This window comes from Physeter macrocephalus, chromosome 5 (genome assembly GCF_002837175.3).
Source record: "Physeter macrocephalus isolate SW-GA chromosome 5, ASM283717v5, whole genome shotgun sequence".
NCBI classification, from domain to species: Eukaryota; Metazoa; Chordata; class Mammalia; order Artiodactyla; family Physeteridae; genus Physeter; species Physeter macrocephalus.
In genome coordinates, this window is record NC_041218.1 from 58,354,204 (window position 1) to 58,374,150 (window position 19,947).

A 19,947-nucleotide genomic window follows, 5' to 3' on the forward strand; every position below is an offset into this window, starting at 1 on the left:
CAAGGATTAATCTCCAAAATTTACAAGCAGCTCATGCAGCTCAATATCATAATTGTTTATAACATTGGCATTTTACATTTATAAGAACTTCAAAAAAAGAATAGTAAAATTCGGGTTTTAGATGAAACCAATTGCAGGATGCATATGTACTTCATATGCAGTACATACAGAGTACCCAACATACTCTGAAATTTCATCATCAGTTGACAGACTTGAAGTCTAACTTGGGAGTTTCCCATCTACACAATGGTATGCATTTTTGTTAGTTCCCGTACTATCCTCCAGAGTATGTATAATCCAGAATGTACTCCAACTGTCACTATCACACTGTAGTGCTTAGTTACCATTCATAATATTTCAGAGGGGAAATATGTTTTGAGTTCTGTCCTGGACGAGTAGGGATATATGGTGGCTGGCAGAGTGGGGAATTATGGTTAGGACTTTCTCACATTCTCCTGTTGCAGGTTGTGGAAGGAGTGTTTCCCAGCTCAGGGGCCAGAGTCCCGGTGGTAGTGGGGATTCCAGGATGTTGGAGGTGGCAGCAGTGGAGATAGCAGGGGTGGGTGAGGGGTGGAACTTGAGTACCAGGGGTTTGGGTAACAGAGATATAGGCTTTTGTGTCTGGAGTCTAGTGGGGAGGATGGGAGGAGTGGGATGTGACACCGTTTTGTATGTGCAGGTTGTAGTTCAGGTGTGCAGGTAAATGAGACCAAATTAAACAATTGATTTTTTACTCTTTATTTATGGATTTTTTTTTTAGAAGCTCCCTCCTGTTCTCAATTTGCAAGAATTAGAGGAGTACAGAGACAAATTAAAACAACAGCAAGCTGCAGTAAGTAAAAAACACTTTTCTGACAAAACTGTAAATGAAACACAACAGTGTGGTGTAACGTTTGCAGGTTTTATTGTTTAACTAATATACTAACATTTTAAACAAATCTTATTATTTAACATGACTCAAATGATACATTTATACATATTCAAATTTATTGTCTATTCAGTTTCCCTCACATTACCTTGATAGATGTGCTTCTAGAACTTGGAGTTCTTTCTCTGGAATCCTAAACGTGATCAAAGAATTTTGAACTTTTTTTTAGATTACTAGGTACCTTTTTAGATTACTCCTTGTCATGCATGCATGACTTTCCTACCCATAGTTTTATGATGGAACTTTCTTATCTCAGAATAAAGGCTCCCACTTCTAGTTGAAATAGGTCCAAAGAGATTACAGGGTTAAGATTCAGAAAGTCTGAATTGCTGTCACTATTAATTGTGCGATGTTGGGCAGGTCACTTAACCTTGCTAAATCTCCTGTTTCATCTGTGAAGTAATGGCTTGGGTTGGGCCTGCATTTTCTCTAATGCTGTAAATTCTGTGATTTTGTATTTTCCTTGTGTTAGGCTGAATTCCTTTTATAAAACTCAGACTGTACTGTAGAAGATTAAATAATGGTAGTAAGTGGTCTTGTTAATTTTTTAATACTGAAAGAGCAATAGTAATAAATTTAGCCGTTTTAATTTAAGGTATGATCTTTAATAATACATCTGACAAAATAAAGGAGGATATACTTCTCTTTCTTTAGTGTTACACCCAGAGGTCTCAGTGGGTGCTTGGATCTCCCTGGAGGTAGCAGCATTGGTGTGGGGAAGGGCCTTGAGCACTAGAGGGTTGTGTGGTAAAAATATGTTGTTGTTTTTGGAGAATTAGAGTTCAGTGGATGGTGGCAGCTTTTGCCTTCTCCTGGTTTCAGCATATTTAAATATGTACTCCTCCATCTCTGTACTTTATGTGGTAGTATTCTTTTGGGGATGAACCCCACCACAAGGGCCGTGTAGCACAGTGGCATTTGGAATTTAATCAACCTGGCCTTGAATCCTGACCTTGCAGCTTACTAACTGTAGGTGAATTACTGCTATGTTTAAGATTACTCATCTGGAAAATGAAACATGTAACCCATTTCAGTAGATTGTCATAAGTACTAATTGAGATAATGTAGGAAAAGCAGTCAGTACACTGCCTAGCACAGTGTAGACTAACAATAACTACATGGTCTATTTAAAACAAAAAAATGAAAAACCCATAACAAAAAAAAAAGGCAATGATCCAAATAAATAAAGTGATAAAAAAAACCCCAATTTGGTAAAATTAGGTGGGTTTCTGTCTGTGTACTATAGAGAATCTATACACGTTCATATCTATACAAATCTATACAAATTCAGAGCAGATTAAGAAAACATGAAAGAATTAATGCAATCTTTGAGTGTATGTGTAGTGTTTGGTTCTCAGTTGGCTTGGGGAAGGGGATACAGTTGTGTTTCTTGAGCAGATATTCACTGAATACCATTGGTGTGCCATGCTTCATGCTGGACGTGGTACCTCTGTAGTGTAGTCCTACAGGGGCCCCTGAAATTGTGAAATAAGAGCCTCATGTTCAAAATCATAATAATTCTAACTCGCATACGTTACCGTTTTTCATGGAACTGACCAAGAAACCTTAGGTATCTTCATAGCACTCCAGAAAACACGTTTCCAGTTTTTCAGAAGTAGTGGACCAAACTGCTGTTTGTCTTCTTACGCGGTACAAAGGATTTAAAGGGTGTTCTGTTTCCCAGATAGTATTTCCATAAATTCAGTAGATTAAACATTTATTTATCTTAAGAAGTCTATCTTTTTTAAAGCAAATCCTGTACCCTTAAAGATGGTTATACTTTTGTGCATGTTAGTTAAAGCAGATACTCATGTTATTAACAGTAATAATGACCACTTATTGAGTTTCTATTAAGGACCAAGTACTGTGCTACATGCTATACCTCTTGTACTAATTTCATAGCCAAAGAAATGTACGTGGCCATAGCATGCCAATATTTGCTGTAGAAGTTATTAGGAAGACCTATGGAATATTCTTGCTAAAATTTTAAATGTAAAATGTAATAGGAAGCATGAGGCTTTTTCTTTTATTTCCTTTGTTTGATTGCATGTTCTTATAGGTCTCTAAAAAAGTAGCAGATTTAATCCTTGAAAAACAGCCTGCTTATGTAAAGGTACGATAACATTTGTTATTTTTAATAGTAAAATATTAAAAATGTTTGAGTGACTTATAGTTGGAACTTGAAATATTTTAATTTGTTCTTTTGTCTATAGTTTATAGCAGCATATTAACTCTATTTGGGTTGTGTATGTGTATGTTTTTTTCTCTCATTTGGGGAATTTACCAAACTGCAAGAAGTGGAAGAGTTTTTTTTGGGTTTTTTTTTTTGCGGTATGCGGGCCTCTCACTGTTGTGGCCTCTCCCGTTGCGGAGCACAGGCTCCGGACGCGCAGGCTCAGCGGCCATGGCGCACGGGCCCAGCCGCTCTCCCGTTGCGGAGCACAGGCTCCGGACGCGCAGGCTCAGCGGCCATGGCTCACGGGCCCAGCCGCTCTGCGGCATGTGGGATCTTCCCAGACTAGGGCACGAACCTGTGTCCCCTGCATCAGCAGGCAGACTCTCAACCACTGCGCCACCAGGGAAGCCCGAGGAAGAGTTTTTGTATTTGATTCTAAAGTAATCTATTTGGTTTTCCTAACTTGAAGAGCCAATGAAAATTGCTTCAATGCACTTTGTAACTCATAGATCATCAATAATGACTGCTCAGTCTGCCTTTAAAATATGATAAAATTGGAACTGTCTAGCTGAATCTGCCCTTTCATCAGAAAATAAGAGACTTTAAAATCCATTGAAATATCTAACAGTGTTCAAATGAAGACATTCATTGTCAAAGCATCTTAGCAAACAAATCATATTTGTCATATCCTTGATTACCTTGTGAAATTCTGTTGGATAGAAACATTTAAACGGATATATTATTAGTATTTATTTACACCCGTCTAAAGAGGTTGGGTCTAGATTTCCTTACAAGCAATACTGCCTAAATATTTTGTCACATGCCATTGTGAAAATCAATTGAAAGTGGTTATTTAAAATAATTTTGTGGAAAAATATACCAACAGTGTTCAAGTTCAGGTATTTTTGTTGCTACTTTGTTTTCCAAGCAGGCTTTTCTTTGAAGCCCACTAAAGTTTTTGCTAGAGAACCATACCAATAAGAAAGAAAAATAAAATGCCTCAAACAGTAACCTACACCTAATCTTTCCATAGGAACTTGAAAGAGTTACCTCATTACAGACAGGTCTTCAGTTAGCTGCTGTTATCTGCACAAATGGGAGGAGGTATTGCATTGATGATACTTTGTTCAAGCTGAGTAACATTTAAGAGAAACTCTGAAACTGTCATTGAAAATTGATTTTTTTATGTTGATTGTGGTTTATAGAATGCCATTCGTTAACTGAATGGTCTAAAAACTGCACTAAGAAGGTCTGTGAGAAATGTCTTTAAATCTAGTTATGGATTAAAAATATTACTGTTTTTGTGTTGCTTAAATTAGTGCTTCTCAAACTGTCTTTGGTGAAGGACCAGTCTTTTTTTTTTTTCTTTTTAAATTTCCAACTTGTTACAGACTATTGTTTTTGTAAAATGCAATAAAAACAAATTACTAGGAAAATGAGTTTAAAAAAACCCAAGCAAACACATACAAAATAGTCTCATTTTTTCTATTATTAGATTCATCAAGCATAAAATTATTGTGTTAACTTTTGCTCTGTGTGTTAAAAAAATTTTTATTATTAGGCTCATCGAGCATAAAATTGTTTTGTCAACTTTTGTTCTACATGTTTTTAAATGCTTATTCTCATTTTCTGTACTTTTCTTGTGGTAGACCAGTAACAGTTTGAAGATTGGTATCAGACCACCCACCATGCTTCAAGTAATGCTGGTTTAGTTTGAGCCGTTGAATACATTTGTCAAATAGTGCTCACAATCCCCAAATTTAAGAGCAATTCAGGATACTATCTCATTAATTGCCTAATTGTTCTGTGTGAATAGTGTTCTTATTATACTAGAAAAACTTAACTATTTATTTTTCACTTTTACAGACACTTGAATATTGCAAAGGAAGGTTTTACTCAAGCTAGTTTAGGCCTTCTTGCAAATCAAAGGAAACGTCAGTTGCTGATTGGACTTCTGAAATCTCTGAGAACTATAAAAACATTGGTATATACAGGTTTCTTTTTAAAAATTAAAGCTTAATTTTATGGTTGAAACAGATTTTACCTTTTGATTTATGTTTTTTTCAGCAAAGAACAGATGTCCGCTTAAGCGAAATGCTGGAGGTAAGTTTACAAGGCTTGGAAATTTGGTGATCCTAATAATATTAAATAGAGAATAATTGTGAAAAAAATTCAGATGTGCATTTTTCTCAAATTGGTATATGGTATGAAGAGCATTTTTAGACATGTAAAGGAACTTGCTCTAGCGCATCTTTTTCTATTGACATGATATACTTCATTTAAAAAAAATTATTGGGGGAAATGTTCAGTTTGTAGCAATGTGGGAGTGTTAACTTCAGTGTCTTTTGATTATATCTGTGCCCAAATAGCAATGAAATTATCTTTTGTGTCTAACATAAAGTAGTGATTTGATGAGTATGTCATAGATTAGTTATGTTTGGTGTCTCATATATTAATTAATTTTCTGAGTGAGCCATCTGTTTTCTGTTTGATGCTTTCTTAGCATTGTCTGTATACTTCCGTTATAAGATTCACCAAAGCCTAATGTATTATGTTTTTCCCCATAATACTCGAGCACCTTTGGGTAGGTACTTTGTCATCATCTCAGCATCCCCTGTGGTTTGAATTGGCTTTGTTGAATTTAGATATGAACTTAAGGAACTTTTTTTTAATGATTTTCTGTTTAATCATTGTATTACTTCTAAACTATTACCACTAAAACTAGGGTTTGAGAAATCCATATGAAAAATTCATTTGGCATTAAATTACTGTTTAGGAATATTTGGGGCCATTAATGAATATTTCACTTTTTTCCAAATTTATTTTGTTTAAGAATATTTATGGATTTATAATAGTAGAACTGTTGAATGTTGATTACAAGTAGAATGCATACTGTTTTGGAACGTTTTATATAAACATTACTGAAAGAAGAATTTTAACAGTTAAAGAACTCCTTCCCTCTGAAGCAGCCTGTACTTCTGTATAGGCTTTATCTACATGTCATGGTCTCAGAGGGCTATTACTGTGTTTTTAAGGGAACAGCATATTTTTTTCCATGGATACATTTTAGGCCTGGAGGTAGTTGCTTTGTTATATTTTACTATTTATCTGTTGTTGGTATTATGTTCCTTATTTAAGAGGAATTAAAATTTTCTGGTGCTGTAACTTTGGATAGAGTATGATCAGAGATTTTTCTTTTTCAGAAGCTTTAAGAAAAATGTTTCTAGCCTAATGACTTCTATTGTTGATTCAGGAGGAAGACTATCCAGGAGCTATTCAGCTGTGCCTGGAATGTCAGAAAGCTGCCAGCACTTTTAAACATTATAGTTGCATAAGGTAAGGTAATGTAAATATTTTTAAAGCTGACTCTATTGTCAGTTTTTATATAGGAGTTGTGTAACATACAATGTTAATAAACACTGAATATTAATATTAAGTGCTATGTTCTATATTTGTAAATGAGCAGCACAGTAAAATTATAAATAACGATTCTTAAGGTTTGAAAGATCAGATACTTTCTAATCCTGTTTCTTGTCACCTCATTGAAACTCTTTTTTTCATATTTTTTCCAATCTTATTGATTTCATTTTTATGGAGTAGTAGAGAATAAATTCATCTGTTCATGTCTCCATTGCAGCTCTTGGGAATTCTTCCTCCTTAACTATGCCCAGCTTATAAATATTGAGAGTTCTGTTGCAGTTTGCTTTTCAGATCCAGATGGTTCAACTGTTAGCTCATCATGATAAGAATTCTTTTGGAAAATTTAAAGTGATTTCACTTTATGTAGGAGTCTTCTTTTTAATATTTAAGTGATTATGTATTTAATGTATTATATCTTCTGTTTATTTATAAAATGTACAATGTAAAAATAGCTGCTGCATCTTCTGCTCTTAGTTCTAACTTTATTAATGGATTTTGGTCTGCTTAAAATGAAGGTTTTGCATTAGTTGTGACAGTACCTTGAGGAATCTATAATTCTCAAGTGTAATTTCTGCCATTCCTCTAAAAGCATCAAAAATAAATATAAAATCTAGGGAAAATAGTGAGCTTGCCAAGGAAACACAGTTTCAAATTAAATTCATACTTATCCTAGAATGTAGTCCCTTAGTCTCCCCTGTGTGGAGAATCTGGCACTCAGTGAGCAGGATGCACTGATATTGTAGATGTTGATTGCTAGTATCTGAAAAAATAAAAAGATTATGATAGAACAAAACATTAATACAGCTTTGGATTAAATTTTTTCTTTTAATATACTCTCACATCACAGGTCTGTGCTGGGTATAGAATAACGAGGTATTTTCCCCCTAGAGATGATACTTTTTTTTTCTTTAGGATTATGCATATTGAAGCGACCACTTTTTGTTTGATTAGGAAGTGCATAGTTGGGTAGTACCAGTAATATTTTGATTTTATCCATTTTGACAGTGATTAACTGTCACTATTAAAAACTTGAGGGGCTTCCCTGGTGGCGCAGTGGTTGCGCGTCCGCCTGCCGATGCAGGGGAACCGGGTTCGCGCCCCGGTCCGGGAAGATCCCACATGCCGCGGAGCGGCTGGGCCCGTGAGCCATGGCCGCTGAGCCTGCGCGTCCGGAGCCTGTGCTCTGCAACGGGAGAGGCCGCAGCAGAGGGAGGCCCGCGTACCACAAAAAAAAAAAAAAAAAAAACCAAAAAACTTGATTATGTCATTTATACTTATTAAGTTGGGTGAATAGTGAATTAGCTCTAATATGTTGAATATATTTGAAAATTTCTAGCAAGGCCTTCTGGCTCCTGAAGAAGCATAGTGCTCATTTAGTTCATTTCATGGTGATAAATCTGTTAGAATGAGAAACGGTTATTTATGATTGGCTCAAAATACTTCAGGCAGTTATGTATTTACTGAGCGTTTATTATATACTAGGTACTTTGTTTTGGAATTTGCTGTATAGTGATGAACCACATATAATGTAATCAGTATAATCCATGTTTTTCTAGAGTGCTTAGTCTATCAAGATGGATTTGGATTGAAGTAGGCCCAAGTGGAATGGGGCTTTATAGAGAAGGAAGTTGAGCATACGGTGGAAGCATTGGGATCTAATTTTCCTTAGGGGGTCAAGACTAAGGAGGACCTGAGGAGGTGCAGGAGGGGTTAGCTAAACCAAGGTACGAGGTGTTGTAGATACGAGATTACGGGTATCATGATGAAGTCTTTGTTGCAGAGATGCCAAGCAAAATGAGGACGAAAATATCTATAGCATTTATAGCAACAAAGAAATCAGAATTGACCTTGTTAGGGACAGATTTGGTTGAAGTGTAAGTGTAGGATGAGGAAATTTTATATGGAGGACAGATGTGGAATTGAGAAGGAGCAACCTGAATGTTTGAAAATCAACGCGAAAGAGTGAGGTTAAAAATAAGATAGAGAACATAATAATAAAGCTTCGTAGGGATTATTGGAGAGATTGACTTTGAAAAAGTCACCGTTCTATTATAATAGGAAAGAATGAGTGTGGAAATTTGTTGGCAGGAGATGGAGGGTGCAGGTGACATGTTGACACTTCATTTTTTCCATTAATTAAAATTTTTATTTTAGGTTTGCTAAAGTAAATATCTTACTTGGTGAGAGTTAACTATAAAAAACTGAAAGAAATCCTTATTTGGGCTTTTTCAAGTTAGCGTGAAGTGGCTTCTAAGCGCTTTTGTATTTTTATGTATATAGTGATATGTGGAGGAGTGATCTGACCTGGTAAAAAGTTTTGATCAAAAAGATCTGTAATGATGATTTAAATTAATCATTGTTTTATTTTAGATAATACGGTATATAAGCGGCATGCTATGTTTACATATATGAGTCATGCATGCAGTAATAAGAAAAGTTTGTCTTATATTCTGAAAATAGGTAAAAATACATGCACAGATACATTAAAATGTCCTAAGGAATTCATTGTAGTGGGATTTTATCTTAGGCTTCCCGGAAATCTGTTAGAGTTGTGTTTTTAACTTGGTGATTTAGTGACAACATCAGGGTGGCTCTGAAAGCAGAGCTGTTAGTTGGAAATGCTTGGTGGTGATGATAGGCCCTCCACCAGCAATTCTTCTCCCCCACATAGAGCAGTGTTTCCTTTGCCTGCCGCCATTCATCCTGCCTGACCCAATCCCCTTCTCCCTTCACCTCTTATTTTACCCGTTAGCTCCTAGTTGGGAGAACGTAAGTTTGTTCACTTCTTGTAGATAATGTGATATAGGAAATAGCAATAGAATTAGTTGATATATGGGACAGATTGAGTCCACAAAAATGAAAGGAATTTTATTCTAATTTCCTTTTTTTTTTGTCTTTATTAATTAGATGCCCCTTTCTTATTCTATGCATTTATTTTTGTTTTGCTCTTTTTCCTCTGGTCTTCTGAATACAATCAGTATTGAACCTGTTCTTGAACTCTTTCACTGGGTCTGTTCAGACATAATTCACCAACACTTTAAACATTCTTTTAATTTACCTGGATCTGTGGAATTTAGCCAAAGTCAAGATTCAATCTTTGCTTGGACCTGAGTGCATCAGGGTGAAAAGTCATTTGACACTCTGGTAATCATAGGAATAGTCATTTCCAACTGAATTCACACTCTTATTTTCTTTAACATTTAAATATATTTTTATTCCTGTTGATGGTTAGAGAATCAAGAAATATATTCCTTTTTAGAAATGTCCTTTAAGAGAATCATTCCATGATTCTGACCGTTTCTGAATTCTGGTGTGGTGGTTCTGTTTTTTTGTTTTTATGTTGCAGGCAAATTCATATGTACAGTGTATCTAGTCATGCACTTCTTAATTTTTCTTTAGTAGATTATATGCTCCTCTTTTCTTTCCTAGCCACATTGCTCCTTTATTGGAAATAAAGTACTTGGTAGAAGGCAGAGACTCTGTGGTCTTAGGAGTAGATTACATGGAACAACTGAGGGTTGACTCTTATGATTCTGAAAGTAGAAAAAAAGAATTCACAAATTTGCTTCTGCATAAAGAGGCATTGACTGTTTACCTAGTAAGTCTCATATTATATGACTATGTAGTTTAATACATGAAGTACCAAGCAATTTGGTATACCCAGTTAATTGAAAAATGAAAGAAAACTGATAGCTCTTCAATAGCTCTTCGTCCTTGAGATGTGCTGTGCTGTGTTTCAGCATCTTTAGTAAAAGATACTGTAACACCAGTTTTGTTCACTTTGATAACTGACAGCGTCCATTTTTACATTATTTGACATTTCTTGAGTTGATTGACAGAGTTATATAGTTGGGACTTACTGGGAATAAGAATCAGAGTGTGTTTCTGTTAAAATACGTCTGAATGAAGCATTTAATTTCTTTATCACTTGACATTTATCTAAATTAGTTTCAAGACAAGTTATTAAAAGTCAGAATTTCTTTATTTTTTAAAATTTCTTTTGAAAGAAACTACTGGAATGTACCTGAGAGCATGCTGGATTATGCTCTGAAAAGTTTGTGTACCAACTGAACTAGTTTGTTGAGTACTACATTTTAACATACACAGATGGATTTAATTTCTCATAATCTTTAAAATATCCTTTTATTTTTTTCTCTGAAGACGATCTTGGCAGTTGAAAGAAAATCTTAGGTTTTAGAACTTTAAATCACAGAATAATGAGCACAGCTTTCAGGTACAAATAAAGCAGTACTAGGGACTCTTCTTCCCCTGTTGCCCTTGATTTCATCTTAGCAAGCAGTGCCTGCTTTCCTTCTCTAGACTCAGGCAAGGGGAGCGCAGGAACCTTGCCTGGAGCAATGTTGAGCAGGTGAGTGTTTCTGCAGGATCACCAGGCCTGTTTAGCTACACCCTTATGTAGATCTGAAGTCCCTGTTGCTTGATTGGCTTGGGCTGCATTATTGATACCATGCTATTTGGACACCACCTTGCATTCCTTATCTTTTATCTTAACTTGTTTTCCTCTGGCTTCCTCCCCCACACAGTGCCATTTAAAATTAATGTAAAGTGAAATCTACACAAAACATAATACTTGAACAAAACATCTTAAAAGGTAAAGATTTTTCTTTCTGCCCACCCATCATTCCCTTTCCTACTACCTAGTGTAAACTGCTTTTACAGCTTATTAATTTTTTTCCTAATAGATTTCACTGTAATTTAACTACATGACAATATCTTTTTCCTGATTTATCACTATAGATAGTTGCTGATGCTCTGACTCTTTACTCCCCATAATAAAAATCAATAAGAGATAGGTGTTTGGTATACATTTTCCTTCTATTTGCTTCTCCATCTTCCAAGTTTTGTTAGTGAAACTCTTATTTTTACTTGGTCAAGTTTATAATGTTTATATTCTTTTCACAACTATAATTAAATCTATGCGTTTTCTAACAGGTTACTTCTAAAAAACTAACCTAATAGAAACCATATTTACTATATTATGTTTATTTAAATATTATTATCTGCAGAACTGAGTGATTGGACTCATAAAAAAAGAAAAATAATCCTTTGTCTCTGAACGAAAATCAAAATCCATTAGTGTCTTTCTATTTCTGTTGAACATTTTTCACCTTTTTGGTATGACTCGGCTGCTGTCATTTCTTTGTAATATTCCTTTTTTGTGTATTTGTCCTGTGTTGTTATAGTTACCTCTCTGAAAATTATTTTTTTTTGATATGGGATACATGGGGTATAAGTGTTCAGATTTTGAAATGACCTTAATTTAGTCCATACACAATTGAAAGAAAAATTATTTTTTTCCTTAGAAAATGGAAGGCATTGCTCAGCTGTCTATTCTAGCCTTCTGTTTTATAGGACAAAGTCAGATGCTACTCTCATTCTCATTCCACCATAGTGTCTTTCCTTTAGAATTTTTAGGATTTTTTTTCTACTTGAAGTTATAAAATTTCACCTGTCTAGAAAAGTCCTGTGTCACTCTTTACTCCTAGATGATGAGACAAGAATGAAGTATTATTTAATGCTTAACTGCATGAGATGCTATATTACTTGTTATACCAAGAGCTCTTGAAATTTATTTCTCTAGGAGTTTGTAGTAACAGGCAGTTAACAGGCAGGACTGTGGGATAATATGCCAGTTAAGAGCACAGAGTGCATAAACAAAAGCCATCAGAGATGTTCAAGCTGTGAATGGCTCACTTCCCATACCCCAGCAGGAATGGGAAATACTGACATTTATAGGAGTGGGAGTAGAAGCTAGGCACCATTAGCTAAGGCAGCACTGACTATACAGTAATTCTAAATTATATTTTAATAAGGTTTTCTCACTAAAGCTTTATTTTTCAGCTTTTAAATAATTGAATCATGATGATGGTGATAATGATGATGGTATAATAATACTTAAAAAATTTTGGCCTTTACTATGTGTCAAGCGCTGTACTTGTCATTTTCCTTACTTTTTCTTATTTAGCATTAACAAAATATTCCTCGGAGGTGTTGTTATTGTCTCTCTTTTATAGATGAGGATGTCGATGCTCTATAAAATAAGTGGCAAAGCCAGGATTTAAACTTAGATCTGTTGGGTTGCAGAGCTTGTTGTTCCTAAACCACAACTATGCTTGACTGTCTACCAATGTGATAGCTATTATGTGTAGTGGAAGCTCATGGCTAGTAGGCCAATTTATATTATTCTGCTCTAGTATCTGAGTTATATTCTTACTAGAGTTAATTGTATTTTTTCCTAAAACCTATTTCTGCCAGTTGTGTTTGTTACTGTATTTATGTTGTTTAAGTAAATAAACTAATGAGATGAAACAAAATTTTTGAAAGTAAGTTGAATACATTGGAAAAACAGAACATATTGTTAAAAATAAATTTCCTTTTGAATTTTTTGTAGATGAAACAACTCATAAAAAATTGGGGCATATAAGGTAACAGTATGATCTGACATTTGGATTGTTTTGCATTTGTTTTTAAGCTCCTGCTTTACTTTTGAGAAACTGAAACTTGAAATTACAGACAATTTACTAGTCATTTGGCTCATATGAGACTAAGAAGTTAAAACTCCAGTCAAATGAAAAGACAAGACCTTGGCTTGAAATCAGAAATGGGTGAATGAAGTTCATTTATACAATTTTAGTTAAAATATTCAGTACACATAAATATTCTTGTTTTAACTTTGATCCGTTGACCAACTAAAAGGTCTTCTGCTGAACTCTATCACAGGGTTGGCAGAGGGCCTTTGTCTTTAAAGGGCCAGATAATAAATATTTTAAGCTTTGCAGGCCATAAGGTCTCAGTTGCAACTATTCGGCTCTGCCCTTGAAGACCAAAAGCTGCCTTAGATGATATGTAAACAAATGCATACGGCTGTGTTTCAATAAAACTTTCTTTAGAAACATAGCCGGTTGGCTAGATTTGGTTCCTCAGCCTGACATCTGCTCTGGAATTACAATTCATAAAGTTTGGAGATGTTGTGAACATTTTCAGTGTCCTTAGTAATGGACTCTAGGCTTTCTCTGTGGTGAATGATTGTGTTCTGGGTTAGGTCAGGGATTTCTGAATCCCTGTGTGTGGGCAGAGATCTGGGTAGATCCAAAGTGATCTTCAGAGTTCTTTTACAGTTTGTTCATGGTTTGAAGGATCATGTGGACACTTCATGGTACCTCAGAGTTGTTTGTTTAGCTTCAAAGTGTTTGAAAATCACGTTTTCTGTGAAGTCTGTTGATAAACTCAGCAGCAGTGAGTAGACTGAAATCATTGGAATAGACCTTTGATCTAAACAGACTGGAGTTTCCAGTGGCCATGGACATACAGTATAAACTTGGAAGAATAAATTTTACTTTTGCGTATTTCAGAAGTTTTAGCACTCTACTGAACCGTATATAAAGATGTGGTAATTGGGTAACTGGTGTTCAGCATATAATGGAATCTTGAAACTTTAGAGCTAGAAGCAACCTTTTAGATCCAGCCCACTTTTGCATGGGAAACTGATGCCCAGAGTTATTAAGAAACTTGTCTTAAATCACACGGCTTAATAACAGAACAGGGAAAGATCATTAAGAGGCTAATTACTTTCATACTATCTTGTCTTTCAGCAAGTCAAATTTGTACAAAATTTTGATTTATATGCAACTTTCCAAGATGCATTTTGCAAGTATGTGTCCAGATCAGTTATTTAAAAGAAAACTTTTAATTATTTATGGATATGTTATCTTTAATAGTTTCTATAGTGATTATAAAAATGCCCCCCCAAAATTGTTTGATTCATTCCATTCACTTGCAGATAGCCTTTAATAGCTTTTAGTCTTTCATCTTACAACTGGTAATTTTTTTGACTGTAATGTAGCTTTTATTTATCCAAATGTTTATGAATAGGTCATTTTTACATATTTTGATTGACTGAAATAACTGGAATTCAGGTTTCTAAATGATGGCTAAGGGTTTCTTTAAAGGCTATACATTTAATATGTCCACTCGTTAATCACATTTTTACATATGTATCTTTAATTAGTAGCAAACTGTTATCAAACTACAGTTGTAGATTTTGCAAGCATTTTTAATAAGACCAAAATGTTTGATTTATAAATTTTATATTTAAAATTTTCTGCATACTATTTACATTAACATGTTTGTATTAACTCTTAATATATAGGCTATAACATCATTTAACCATAAATAATAGAAGCAATAAAAACATCTAGATTTATAATAACATTGTAAATAAACTCTAAAACCCATTTTTTTTTTTCAATTGAGAAGCTGAAAAAATCGTTACTCTCACCTATGAATTAGTTTAGATATATTCCTTTTTTCTCCAAACTCAACAATATTCCCTGAGAGAATATGTTTACCAGTTCTGATATTTATTATTCTGGGTGTTCTTGCCTCTCCATATCTGTGTCTCTAGCTTCAGCCTTAGGTGAACTTCTGAGCCCTGATGATAGAGGAGTGGAACCAGCTTCCACTCTGCTTATCTCTTTTTCTTTCACTAAGGCACCTGTAGACCCAGAGTCTAGTCTGACTCTTTTCCTTCTAAAACATTCTCCTTTTTTTTTGATCTCTGTAGTTTTTTTTTTTTTTTTTTTGCGGTACGCGGGCCTCCCACTGCTGCGGCCTCTCCCGTTGCGGACCGCAGGCTCCGGACACGCAGGCTCCAGTCACGCAGGCTCAGCGGCCATGGCTCACGGGCCCAGCCGCTCCGCGGCACGTGGGATCCTCCCGGACCGGGGCACGAACCCGCGTCCCCTGCATCGGCAGGCGGACTCTCAACCACCGCGCCACCAGGGAAGCCCTGTAGTTATTTTTTTTAATTGAAGTAGAAAATGGGGGCTGAAAGAATGATGGTAGAATTTTGTCATTTTTTGTTTAAATTGCAAATTTGACTTTGCAGATATTTATTACCTGCTCTGAGTCAGGCAGTGAGTTTAGTTAGTCCTGGGGCATCACTGGGGAATAAGCCACAGTCTTCTCTGACAGATAGTCACAGATATTTCTTTACTATAATTCAGGGTGCTGTAAGCAGAGCATTGTGAAACTTAAGGGAACAGTCAGCAGAGGAAGACTTCTGAGAAAAGATGACATTTGGAAGATAGATGGACATTTGGGCCCAAGTGAGAAAAGGAGAATGTACTTTATAGTTATTGTGAACATTATATGCAAGAACAGAGGGTGTGAAAGTCTGGGGTTTGTTTGGGGAGTTGCACATAGTCCATATGACTCAAATACAGTTGACCCTTGAACAATGTAGGGGTGAAGGGCGCTAACCCTAAGCTCTGTCGAAAATCCATGTATTACTTATATAGTTATAAATTATACTCTGAATCTGTGATTCTGCTTCCGAGGATTCAACCAACTGAGGATTATGTAGTACTATAGTATTTACTATTGAAAAATATCTGCTTATAAGTCGACCAGTGCAGTTCCAATCCCTGTTGTTCAAGGGTCAACTGTATAGGCGCTGAAAAGTGAATGGGAAGTTAATTTTTCATGTCAATTGTTAAGTCTTATGTGCCATGCTAATTTGGGGCTTTATCCTTGGTTTAATCGGGAGCCATCAAACATTTTAAAGCAGTGGATTAATGTGATTTTTATTTCTGCTTTACTTAAGAGCTGCAAACTCAGATGTCTTTAGGGACCAGGCAGGTAACATATATGTGAAGCTGCCAGATGACAGCAGGAAATGGTCAGGTCCGCAGGACTGTCAGGCCTTGCCTAAAGCCTTTCATATACAAGCTATTTTAAAATGATGCATCTGCCAAATCAAACAGAATGTTGACCAAATCCAGTCTGGAGTTAGACCCCTGCTCAGAGCTATCCCTGAAAACTTTTTGGAGTTTGTTGTACAATGTTTGGTATGCAGGTCGATGATGTTCGTCAAATAAGTGGATGTATGAGTTGAAGGGTGGGATGTGTGTGTTGTCTGCAGAGATTCATTAGGAGGTTATTAAGTGATAATACTTGATTTAGAACACAAACTTGATAAAGGAGGAGCATAGGTGGATATGAGAAATACTGAAATGGTAGAATCATCAGGGTCTGATTACCAGTTATATATGAAGAGAGAGAAGAATTAAAGATGACTTTGGAATTTCCAGCTTGGATTGAATGGGTGGTAGTCATATGAATCAAAAGAGAGAGAACATGGGAGAAGAAACAACTCTGGGAGTTGATACTGATTTTTTTTTTAATTGGGTGGAATGAGGAATTATTTTAATTCTAAGTGCTAAGGTGCTATCATGGCTATCCTTTTAGAGGTATTTTGAAGCCTTTAGCTCTCATTCCTTTTTTTTTTCATTCATTTATTATTTTTCTTACAGAAATTCTCAGAATCATTTTTTTAAGGAAAACCTCACACCCGCCTACAAGTATTTCCTTAACCTGTATTTATGTCTGTGGCTATTTTTCAAGCATAAATCCTGGTTAGAGACCCTAATTTTTAAAATAAGGTATTAATTGTACACTGTTGATTGTCAAATCCTGAAGATTTGTTCATTCTCAGTGTTTACTAGAGAATATAATCTTCAGTTCTCAACCTTAATCAAAAGCATGCTTATGATAAATAATATTTGTAGAAAATGGTCTAATTCCTTTACATGTTTGGATGTTTATCTTTGAGACCATCAGAAACTGGGTACTTGTATTATTATTGGTTTTACTTTTCTGACAAATTGCTTTGCATTTGTATCTCTCTCTCTCTCTATCAAACCACTTTGGTGTTATCTCCTCAGTTTGCATTAAAAGGCTCTATAAGAAGCAAAGACAAGGAGTCCATGAATCCATATTGTATATTCTGTAAGGCTGTTACCAAGGGTGTTGTTCCTTAGGAGATAAAATATTGCTATCCTCTTTATCAAGACTGGCAAAATTTTCTCTCTCACTTAATGCCAACAAAAGTGATTTTTTTTTCTTTGTTTTGTTTTTTCTCTTGAGTTACTGGTGTGTTTTGATATTCTGGACACTGAATTGTGTACTCTGGGCTTCCCTATTTGTTTTGGCTGCTAGGACTTTGAGAGTCACATTTATAATCAGGTGACAGTTGTAAAAAACCTTGTATAATTTTGGTGTATTAAACTACATCTTCCACTTGTTCTTACTGTTTTATTTTAGTTTTGCCTTAACCTCTTTTGTTAAAAATGTTTTCTCTAAAATTGTATTTATTTTGTTAGATACCACAGATCTTTTTTAATATTGGGATATTATAATTCAAATAATATCAGTTTTTTAAAAAAACTGACCTAGGGAGAATTAAAGGGGAAAAAATATCCTAAGTATATAACTTAATATATTTTTACGAAGTGAACATAATTGTGCAATTACCTCCCAGAAACAGAAACAGAACTAGAACATTTCTAGTACCTCAGAAACTTCCTTCATGCCCCATTCCAGTCATTATTTTCCTAAGGTAACCAATGTCCTGGCTTCTGTCACTAACGTTAGTTTTGCCTGTTTTGAACTTTAAAAAGTGCATACTGTATGATTCCATTTATACAAACTGACTTCTTTTTGTCCAATATTATGTTTTTGAGATTCAGGTAGTATATTTTCATTGCTATAGTATTTCATCATAAATATATCTCACTTTACCCATTTAATTGTTCACAGACAATTGAGTTGCTTCATTTTGCCTATTACAAATAATGCTGCAAGGATTGTGTATGCACTTGTGAAAGATACATATCTAGGACTTCTGGGATATAGAGTATTTGTGTGTTGAGTTTTCGGAGGTGTTAACAGTTTCCCAAGAGGTGCTATCAGTTTTCCCTTCCTCCAGGATTGAATTGCATGTTCCTTTTGTTCTACATCCTTGCCAACATTTGTTGATGTCATTTTTAATTTTTAAAAAATATTTTTAGCCATTCTGGTCATTTGTTATAGTGTCTTACTGCAGTTTTAATTTGCATTTCCTGAATGCCTGATGGAGTGCATATTTATATGTTTTATTGGCCAATTGGATATCTCCTTTGTCAAGTATCTGTTTAAGGCTTTTACGCTTTGTTTTTATTCTGTTCTGTTGATCTGTTTATGTATCCTTATAATAAGTACCACACTATCTTATTGCTGTAACTTTATAATAAGCCTTAACCTATTTTAGTATGGGCCTCTCACTGTTGTGGCCTCTCCCGTTGCGGAGCACTGGCCCCGGACGCGCAGGCTCAGCGGCCATGGCTCACGGGCCTAGCCGCTCCGCGGCATGTGGGATCTTCCCGGACCGGGGCACGAACCCGTATCCCCAGCATTGGCAGGCGGACTCTCAACCACTGCGCCACCAGGGAAGCCCCTTCACAGTATTCTTGACTGGTCTTAGCCCTTTGAGTTTCCACATAAATTTTAGAAGCAGCTTGTCAGTTTCTACATTAAAAAGCCTTCTGGGATTTTGATTAGAATTTCACTTATTCTAGGAGATCATTTTGGTGAGAAGTGGTATCAACAATATTGAAGATTTTAGTCTGTTTACATGGTATATACGTCTGTGTGGTTAAGTCTTCTTTATTTTAGCTGTATTTTGTATTGTATATTTTTTATTTGATTTATTCCCAGGTATTTGGTTTTTTGAAATTGTATTTAAAAAAATTTCATTGTCTAATTCTTTGTTTCTAATATATAGAGATTAATTTTATTTTTGACATTTTACTTTTAATCTGTTATACTTATTATCTTTAAAACTTGCTATCAGTATTTAATTCTTAGTTTTATTTATAGATTCTTCAGGAGTTTCTGCCCGCACAATCCTGTTGCTGCTAGTGATGACTCTTCTATTTCTTCCTTTCTAATTCTTTTCCTTTTATTTATTTTTCTTGCCTTTTTGTACTGTCTGTAGGATCAGCACAACTTACTGCTCAAACTATTGATCTGTGCATTTAATTATTCAGTTTGACTCTTTTAAAGATTGACACACCTAATTCTGTTTTATTTAATAGTGAACTGAATTCAAAGCTGCAAGATACTTTAGAGCAAATTGAGGTAAGAAGAATTATATATGAAGTTAAATGACTTTTTCTTTTCAGAGGTTTTTGAATAGCATAGATGCATCTTATGTTTTGACTTTCATGTTATTATCAGTGTTCCTACATCACTATACTTTGTGTTTTTCATTTGGAATATCTGCATGGTCAAGTTAATGTTAATTTACTTGTACTCTCAATAATACTTTAGGAATTATGGGATCTGAAAAGAGTATTTGAAAATATTACCATATCCAGCAAGATCCCTGAACTGTTAGTCATAGGTGTGTTCTCATGTAAACTATAGGCAAAATACTTAACCATGTATTAATTATTTTTTGATTATCAACTGCTACTCCTTTTTAGTTTAGTGAGTTTATTTATTTAAGAATGATTATTGGCTGATGATAACCCTCCTAAATTCCTAAACCTCATAATAATATCTCATACAATTCATCAAATAT

The 19,947-nt window shown here is 35.1% G+C and overlaps 1 protein-coding gene across 2 annotated transcripts in view; it reads left to right on the forward strand.

The window, feature by feature from the left end:
• VPS50 (VPS50 subunit of EARP/GARPII complex) overlaps positions 1–19,947 on the forward strand; it is a 138,737-nt gene that overhangs the window by 24,460 nt on the left and 94,330 nt on the right. Inside the window, exons 4-10 of one of the 2 annotated variants that reach the window (XM_024130486.3) lie at positions 761–832; positions 2,988–3,041; positions 4,138–4,208; positions 4,971–5,088; positions 5,172–5,207; positions 6,358–6,440; positions 19,460–19,502. In XM_024130486.3, coding sequence (XP_023986254.1) covers positions 761–832; positions 2,988–3,041; positions 4,138–4,208; positions 4,971–5,088; positions 5,172–5,207; positions 6,358–6,440; positions 19,460–19,502 — 477 coding nt within the window. The remainder of the gene's footprint in view (positions 1–760; positions 833–2,987; positions 3,042–4,137; positions 4,209–4,970; positions 5,089–5,171; positions 5,208–6,357; positions 6,441–19,459; positions 19,503–19,947) is intronic. The other variant, XM_028490011.2, reaches the window with a different exon arrangement.